This window comes from Dromiciops gliroides, chromosome 2 (assembly GCF_019393635.1).
Source record: "Dromiciops gliroides isolate mDroGli1 chromosome 2, mDroGli1.pri, whole genome shotgun sequence".
Taxonomy (NCBI): domain Eukaryota; kingdom Metazoa; phylum Chordata; class Mammalia; order Microbiotheria; family Microbiotheriidae; genus Dromiciops; species Dromiciops gliroides.
This window is the reverse complement of record NC_057862.1, coordinates 661806224-661815771: the sequence shown is the minus strand read 5'-3', so window position 1 is coordinate 661815771 and position 9548 is coordinate 661806224. Positions and strand designations below refer to the sequence as shown.

The 9548-nt window shown below is 48.2% G+C and overlaps 2 gene segments (V, D, J or C); both read right to left on the bottom strand.

Moving 5' to 3' along the window:
- Window positions 1-348: 348 nt before the first annotated feature.
- LOC122739539 lies at window positions 349-971 on the bottom strand. The segment is given in 2 exon segments: window positions 349-680; window positions 914-971. Coding segments are annotated over 2 exon segments (384 nt in total).
- A 7249-nt stretch (window positions 972-8220) lies between these two features.
- LOC122739538 lies at window positions 8221-8925 on the bottom strand. The segment is given in 2 exon segments: window positions 8221-8537; window positions 8843-8925. Coding segments are annotated over 2 exon segments (366 nt in total).
- Window positions 8926-9548: the final 623 nt, after the last annotated feature.

Here is a 9548-nt window from a genome sequence, read left to right as displayed (position 1 = left end):
AACTGCCACCTAATTCTCACCTGAGGCTCCAAGAAGCTGTAGCATGTGCAGCAGCCACACCATGAGAGATGGCAGATTGGCTAAATGAAGTTGAGGGTACCTAGCAAGGCTCACTCCCATTGTTGAATTAAGAAGGTGTCTATCTCAAAAATGGAAGGATTTCCTGGGAAAACTCAGGGCACAGAGCTGTTGCTTCATGGCCTTTCCCTTGAACCCTGGGTCCCTTTCCCCCAGTCAGCCCCACCACCCTGCACCTGAGCAGGCAGCCCAGCAGCTGCTGCAGGAGAGGAAGCAGAGGAGGCAGCTGAGCCTCCCTGAGCAGCCAGCATGGGCTGGGGAGGTTTTTGTTCAGGGCTGTAACACTGTGCGAGGAGAAAAAGATCCTTGCCAACAGTAATAATAGGCCCCATCGTCAGCCTCCACACTGCTGATGGTGAGGGTGAAGTCCTTCTCAGCCCCACTGCCACTGAATCTGGCAGGGACTCCGGAGTGCAGGTTGGAAACATGGTAAATGAGGCCCCGAGGAGACTGTCCAGGTTTCTGTTGCACCCAGTAGAGATAAGTGTTTCCACTGCTGTCTTTGACACTCTGACTGGCCTTGCAGCTGATGGTAACTCTCTCTCCTGGGGTCACAGACACTGAGGCTGGGGACTGGCTCAGCACAATTTCCCCCCTGGAACCTAAAAGCAGGAATTAAGGATCAACCAACAGGAAATGAAGGGAACAGAATCTCCTTCCATTTGGATACTTGGCCCCCAGACAGCCTGGCTCTGCCAACCCCACTGACCTCCTAGGAATCTACATCTCCCCTTGGACTGTGTTGGCTCATGGCCCCAGAGATCCTAAGCTCTTTTGAATCCTCTCATGTATGAAAAAGTGCCCGTCTGCCTGTTGTGTTCTTCCCTGTTCTCACCTGGGACTAAGAACATCAGGAGCCCACAGAGAAGCTGGGGCAGTGACTCCATGGTGCAGTGTCTCCTGCCCTGTGGCTTTCTGCCCCAGGCCTAGTTTATGCCCCTGTGTCTGCTGCCCCTCCTTTGGGGATCTCTTTATGCAAAGCAGCTGGGGGTGGGGGGGGTTCTAGGACAGAAGTGACTGACTCCAGCTCAGGGGAAGGTCCTGAGATCTGGGTGCCCTGAAGATGTCCCTGCTTTGGGGTGCCTTGTGTCATGTGTGCTCATGCTACACCCACCTGTCCTTAGTTTATTTTTGTTTTAGTCAGTTTCATGCTTTCATGGGGGCAGCTGGGGGTCTAGTGGATAGGGTGCTGAGCCTGGGGCTGGGAAGACTCACCTTCCTGACTTCAAATTTGGCCTTGGACAATTGCTAGACACATGAATCTGGGGCAGTCATTTAACCCTGTTTGCTTTCTTTTCTTCATCTATAAAATGAGCTGGAGAAGGCAATGGCAAACCACTCCATTATCTTTGACAAGAATACCTTAAGTGGGGCCATAAAGCATTGGCTATGATTGAATAACAGCAAATGGTTCCAAAAACCAGAGGGATTGCATGAGAGACAATATTGCCTAGGGGAAGGAAGTCAGGGCCTGAAATCAGGCAAGGTCTGACAGCTATCAAATTCCTGCACTTTACTCCAAGGCATGATCAGATATCTCACTTACTAATGAGCCTTGTGGGGACTTAACATGGAATCTCCTACAGTGCAATACCTGCCATTCTTTTATTCCTTTGTAAGGTTTAGGGGAAACAGTTTTCTTTCCCGCCCCACTTCCCTGAAGGAATCAGCTCTTCTTAAGTAATGATATTTTGGAAGTCTGGGGTAGAGGCACCAGTATTTGAGATCCACAAGAGTCTGGCTGAGGAAAGGCTGAACTGACTGGAGCCAGCACTGAAGGCATTTGGGCAGACAGGAGGAAGTGAAGCTGGGTAGTGGGAGCCTGGCCCAGAATGGTGCTCAGAGGAGTTCAAGGTAAATTTTACCTTTTATCCCCTCAGTCATTCTTTATTTATGGATCAAATAGGCAGGGAAATTGTTTTGGGAATTGTCTTACATATCAAAGGATAGGGATAGAATCTAAAAAGTTTTCCAAAGGCTTCAATAATGGGCCAAGAATCATGAGGTGAGTGGATTTCCCTAAAGTATTACACCTGAATAGGAAAACAGAAAGAGCTGCACATGGACCAGTTTGGGATGGGGGAAGGAGATGTGGTGAGTCAATGAGTTGTCCACAAACATTTACTTTGATTTCAGTCTTACAATTTTCCAGAAAATCCAGAGTTGGAAGGAAGGGAGGGTGGGAGCACATTCCACTCAAGAGGGACATGCAGGAAAAAGGACCCAGACCTTAGAGATGGAGTGCCCTGTCTGAGGAACAGCAAGGCCACTATCTTGTGACCACAGAGTACTTGGAATTGAAGGCAGTTTGAAAAGATTGAAAAGGTAACAAGGGTCTGGGCTCTGGAGGATATTCAAAGCCAAACAGAGGATAAATAAAACTAATGCAATGGATGGGGAGGGGAAGGATTACTGGCATGAAAACCTCATTATGAATCAATAAAGGAACCTCACAGGAGAAAATAGGAATTTATTAGGATTTATTCATAATTAAACATGCCAAAGCCTTCACTTTTCTGGCCACATGAACCTCATAAATGCAGATATTTCTGGACCCTGGACCTTGAGGCCCCATGACAGGATACAGTGGGGAGCAGACTCTGATTAGGTATAGGGGAGCTACCTGAGATTAAACAGGAACCTAGAAGGTCTTGTCATTTTAAATGAAAGTCAGGCTTCCACAGAAGAGACAAGCCCCAGTCACCAGGGGATACATAGTTTTAAGCCGAGCTCCAGGGCACCAGACAGGAGTGTCTCTGTTCTGTGTCCTCTGGGGCTGGGCTTCTGAGGCTCAGAATCCCTTTCAGGACATGAAACACCCTTTTCTATTCCAGGCTGTGCTTGAAGAAAAGAGGAGAAAGTTTCCCCCTTCTCCATTTAACCAAAGGCATGTCACTCATGTTACTCCTTGCACCAGTGCCACAAACAATCCTCCCAGCCTTCTTCTTGTGGGTAATATTTGTCCAGGCCATTTCACAATTCCAGGCTGACTAGTTAGCAATCCAAAAGGAAACATTCCTGGATTAAAAGAGACAACAATCCATTTCTTCGAAGCCATGGCTGTAATTGGGCAGTCTACATGTTTTCTTGTGTGATGGTTGTATTCCAAGAACCAGGTAAGTCCATAATATTGACAGAATTTCAGAGCTGATAAGAATAAGAAAGGGGAAGGGTTCCAATCCACAGGAGGATGATAATCCCCTCTTTAACATTACCTACAAGAGGTTATCCAACCTCAGGCTAAGGAAAGGAAGTTGAGTAGGGTTATTAATTAGCATGGCACAATTGGCTACAAAAATTTCAACCAGGTTCTAAGAGCTGAGGTTTGGTTTAATACAATTACAGATGACCCAAAGGCAGTAGAAAGATGCATCAAAGCTATGAACATGCTGCAACATGCTGCCAAAAATGACTGTCTGGAGAAAATACCAACAGAATGAGAGACACAGACACCTTGGGAATGGCATAAGTTCTTCCCCCCACCGTCCCTTCTTTTAGCCAAGAACTCATGGCCAATATTGGTGAAACAAACCACTGTGTCGAAAGGGCCAGAAATCCATCCCCACTGCTAACCCACACAGTCACACAGGGGAGAAAAGTCCACCTAGCTGAGGCATCAGGGCACCCTGAGGGACAGACAGGAAGCAGCCTGTGCCAGGCAAGACAAACCACCACCAAGCCTTTGACTATCATGTCCCCTCCAACCCCAATGGAAAATGCTGAGGACTCCGACCTAAAGAAATTGGGAATAGATTTTCTTCCCAGCCAGCACCTTTAGATGCTTTCAATTGAACTCATCATTTTAGTCTTGCCCAGTCTGGTCCATCTCATTGCTGTTCTTTTCCCTGTAAGGAGGTGCCATGATTAAGATGCCACAGGAGAATACCTGTTGCCCCCTGCACAAGGCAGAACTCTTCAGATCTCTGAATCACTTATAGGGATTTTAAATTAATAGGCTCTGTAGGAGAACAAATACAACTGAGACCCCTTCATGTAGGGAATAAGGAAGCTCAAAAAAGGAGAAGACTGAAAGACAAATGTCTGTTCTCTTGAAGGGACCTGGGCTTTCTATCTTCCTGCATCAAAGATCAAAGATCAGATTTTGTCTCTGTGGGCCAGAATACCCAGTGCTCACTGCCCAGGGTTCAGAGAACCACCAGGATGTGGGTAAAGGCCCCCTTGAGAGCTAATGAGATTCTTCACAGAAGGGATTAATAGTTTGGTGGGTGAATAGTGGGAGAATGAATGGAAAAAGAACTGAAGGGCACATTTGGGTCCATGGATGTCATTGAATAGCTGCACAGCCTGTGTATTGATATAGGAAGCAGGTCTTTAAGCAACAGAGGCATAATTAGCAGATTACCCAAGGTTAGGTTTTAATGGAAAGCCACTAGACTTCGAGGCTTCAAGCATCCTGCCCTCCCATCCCCCAAAAAATGTTCTTATATTTCTGGCTCCTTCCTCCTCCACCTTGTGCCAATAACGTCCTTTGATTGAGGGGGAAGGATGGGCAGACTCACTGCTGAGGGTCTGGGGCTCTGAGGGAGATGTAGTAGTGACACCTAAGGGATGGGAGGGAACTAAACTTTTCCAGAAAACAATATTCACAAAATGAGGAGGGAAAGAGGAAATGGAGCCCTGCTCCAAGCCTTGCCCTGCCCCCCACTCACTGTAGGACTGAAGAAGAGCATTCCAAGAGCAAGCCAGCCCCTCCCTGGGATTCTTTCAGATCCTTCCCCTGAATGGTCCCAGCTGAGCTGCATCTGAACATCCCCCAGGTGGGCTCTGAGGGAGAGGGGAGCAGGTGCTCAGGAAGGGGACCAGCTTCCCTGATGGTCCTGCTTGGGGAATGAGGCTTGTGAACCTGCCAAGAGTGGGCAAGTGAGAGAAGGATCTTACTTGTCTTTCCTCCTCCCACTCTCCATCACTTATTTCCAGAGGACATACTGGGACAAATGGCCCCAGTCACTAGGCTGAATTAGGGTCCTCACTAGGGTCTATTGGCTGCTCCATCTCTGGGGCTCTGGAGGAAGCAGCAACTGCCCTGAATTACAAGGCTCCACAGACAGGGCCGGTTTGTATAAGCGGCTAGAGCTCTGGGGGAGGGTAGTCAGAATAATCTTGACAGTTGTAATATGCAACATCCTCAGGGTCTACACTGATGGCTGTGAGAGGATCATCTGCCCCAGACCCATTGCCACTGACATGGGCAGGGACCCCAGAGCGCAGGGGGAAGCCCAAGAGATCAGGAGTTTGAGAGATTGTTCAAGTGGCTTCTGGTGCCAGCCTGGGTCACTGAGGCCATCCCTGGGTCAGAGGTTCTCACAGGCCCCACAGCTGATGGTGACCTTCACTCCAGGAGCCACAGACAGGGCGGCTGAAGACTGGGTCAGCACATTGCCTGCACAGGATTCTTATTGTGGAGAAATAACAACAAAGTAAATGAATTTAAGTTTTGGCCTTCTTCACATACAGGAACAGACACAGAGAATACAAGAAAGAATTTCCTTTCCCTTAAATGTAGGTGTTGTGCCTATGTCTGAGATGTCAATCCCAATGTGTACAGGGACCATTCACACACACACACACACACACACACACACACACACACACATACCCTCTCAAACACATCCTTAGGGAAGGAAGCTTCTTCATTTTGTAAAGCACAATCAGCCTTTGTGGTGTCCAGATCTAGATGAGGGAGTGCTGGGACTATGGCGGTGATTGTCCCCTGATGAGAACCAGTTTGTCTGCCAGAGCTTCAGACTCTTTCTGGGATGGCACCATCAAAATTAGGATTCCTATTGCCCAGTTCTTCCCTCTTCCTCATTCCTTTCTCCTTATAAGTTAAGTTAGAAAATATTTTCTTTTTTTGTATCAATAGACAACAGGGCAACCTCCATTCCCACACCCCCACCCCCAACTCCCCACCCTGACAAAGTATCTATGTTTCGAATGATAGAGTCAAGCCCTGAGGGTCTATGGTCCTTTGACCAAATCATAGATCAGAGCATAGAACTCCCCCACCCAGTGCCCAGCACATGGATGGTGTTTAATAAATGTTTACTGACAGACTGACTGAATAAACCTAAATATTTTCTTTTTGCCTTTAGGATAAAATACAAACCACTCTGCCCTTTAAAACCTTTACCATCCAGCTCAGCCTCCTTTTCCACATTTGTTACATAAGTACACATATTCATTTATTCTTCAATCAAAACCAAGCAGCTGCCTTGTTCTCCATCATCAATGATATGTCATCTCCACTCTCTAGGCCTTTTCCCAGTCCGTGCCCCATTCTTGAATGCCCTCTCCCCCCACCTGACTCTGATAATCTCCAGCATTCTTTAAAGCTGACTTCAAGCACCTCTTTTTGTAGGATATCTGATTTCCCTGGCTGCCCATGTCTCACTTTCCCAATCAAGTGAAATTATTTTGCATGGAACTTCACTGGGCCCCCTCTTTGGCCTTCTTTACATGTAAAAAAAATGCACGTAAAGAAATCCAATGTAAGCAATTGGGTGCATGAGTGTTGTGAGAAAATAATGGGATTTGGCAGATACTCAAAGGCTCACCTGGAGATTAATCAAAACTGAATTAAGTGAGAGTGATTGACTGCTGATTAGTCTACTTCAAGTTTATTAGATTGTAACCACACCTGGCTTGCCCTTAAGGAGGTATAGAAGCTAAGGACTTTGAAGTCAACTCAAGACCACCTTGGAGTCCAGTGATGGTTTGGATGACACCCACCATTCAGCTTGAAGCAGTGTGTAAGGACCGCCTCTGCTCCAAATCTAAAAAAAGCTTCCACGCTCAGTTTGAGGGGGAGTTCATGGTTGAAGCAGGCTCATGGCAGAGGACTTATGGCATGGCAGAGGAAGAACCAGACCAGGCTAGAACTCTAGGCTAGATAGGCCTTTTCTTAACTCCATGTGTTCTCTTTTTTTTCTAATGCCTGGTATGCTTTAATAAATGCTTAATGGCCAAAGACTGGTGCTAAAGCTTCTAATTTAAGGCAACCACACATTTAGATTTTAAACACCACAGTGTGAAGAACAGAGACTGGGAGCATGATGAGAACAGGGACCCAAGACACCACTGACCTGAACCTAGAAGGTGAGCCAACCCCCTCTTCTTTTCAGGGACAAAGGCTGACCAGAGTTGGAGCCCTTAAGCCATAATGAAAATAGCTGTGTGTCCTTAGTCCTAAAGGGAATGGACAGGGCCTTGGACCATCATACCACCAGGAGATCCCCTGGTGGCAGAGAATAGAGTCAGAGACAACTAGAAGAGATGGCTATTAATGGGTGTGACCCTGGTACCTACTGTCATAGGGACACCCCCAATGCCTGGTGGCAGTTACACTCCAAACCACAGAGGGACACACATTAGCCTGACTCAGCCAATAAAGGCATTGTAATCCTAGAAACAAGAAATGATGAGTCCCTGATGGGGTGGTGGCTGGGTGAGTTGGGGCATTCGCCTTGGCTCTAGGCCAGGCACAGGTCACCATAAACACAGCCCTGTGAGAGCAGTGTGTCCAGAGCTCTAGAAAAAAAATAATCTAGTCTATATCATGGGAGCCAGGTGGTGCAGTGGATGGAGCACTGGGCCTGTAATTAAAAACACTCGTGCTCCCGACCTCAAATCTGACTTAACCCTGTTAGCCTCAGTTTCCTTATCTGTAAAATGAAGTGGATAATGAAATGACAAACCAGGCCAGGATCTCTGCCAAGGAAACCCAAATGCGGTCACAAAGACTCTGTCATAACTGACCCACAGCAACAAACACGGAAACAAACAAATTATTTCTACAAAGAACTGGAGCAAAACAATAACTGATGCAAGAAAAATGCTTTATGTTGAGACAAAGATTTCAATTGGACTTGAAATGTCAGCATTTCCCCTGTTTGATTTCCCCCTGTGTTTCCCAGGGGTCTGTGCTGCCTCCCCTCTGCCTTGGACACAGCGCATGTGACAGACAAGGCTTTGTGAGAAAGGAGGGGACCTGCAGGCCAGGAAGAGGAAGCCCTGGGAGATGTGAGCCTGCCCAGAGAGCAGGGGCTGCTCTGCCTGGGGACCAGAGAGGAAGCAGCTGCTGCTCTGAGCTGAATCCCCTGAGCAGCCTGGGGAGGTTTTTGTTCAGGCCTGAAGCACTGTGGGAGGTATTTCATAACTATGCTGACAGTAATAATCTCCAGCATCCTCAGGCTCCAAGCTGCTGATGGTGAGAGTGAAATCTGTCCCATACCCACTGCCACTGAACCGGGCAGGCACTCCAGATTCTAGGGTGTTAGCATAGTAGATGAGGAGCCTGGGGGCTTGGCCAGGTTTCTGCTGGTACCAATTTAACTCACTACCTACACTCTGACTGGCCTTGCAGCTGATGGTGACTCTCTCTCCTGGAGATCCAGACAAGGAGGCTGGAGTCTGGGTCAGCACAATGACCCCCTGGGAATCTAGGAAACCAGAAAAATTAGAAGAAGACAGAAATGTGTGAATGTTCAAGTCAAAGTGTAGGAACAAGACCACTGAAATCCCAAATGACTGACAAGAAGTTGTATTTGCTGTCAACATGGGACATAAACCATCTTTCCCTCAGACCTCACAATGTTTGTAATCTGGGGCCTGTCCATGCTCCTCAGCCCCCATCTGCCTGTGTTGTCCCTAAGCTTCCTCACCCCCTGGATCCAGGGGTCATCAGGTGTTTAATCCCTGAAAACCTGTGACCTCCTCACCCCTTCCCTGCCCTGCTGAGTCTTACCCTGAGCCCAGAGCACCAGCAGCCAGAGGAGCTGCCATGGGGAGACCATCCTGGCCTTTAGACACCTGCAGAGAGAGCACTCAGAGCCCTGAGGGGGCAGCAAGGAGGGAGGAAGCTTTTCTACCCTGAGCAGGGCTCCCCACAGGCCCCTGGGGCTCCATATGCAAAAGAGCCCCAGGTCTGCTCTGAGCCTCCTCTCAGGACACTGTGAGTCACACTGAGTCACCCTGGCTGAGCCTGACTCTGGGGGAGGGGCCTCCCTCCTCTCTGTCCTCAGTGTGTGACCTCAGGAGCAAAGACAGGCTCCTGTTTAGTGTCTGATAGGGGAAAGGTTGGAGCTGGTTGTGGATGAATGAGGGGAGGCTTCTCTCTGTGCCCCAGGATTAGATCCCCCATAATGAGGAGAGAACTCCAAGTCCTGGAGAGGGGGCAGAAATGGCAGGAGCTCACAACTTGTAGGCTTTGGAGGTGCCACACCTGCCTCTGCTGATGCACCTGGCCCTCTACCGCCCCCTTCTGGAGAAAGTGTGAATTCAAGGAGGCAGAGAGAAGGGGCTGGCTGACACTGGAGAGATCTTAGCCTGGGCCCCTGGGAAGAACCTAGTAGAGCCTCATCCCTGGGCAAATCGATTTTATCAGTCACTAGATGAGATTACTGGACTTCTTCTGAGCATCATGGAGGAAAATATTATGTCTACTTTTGCCC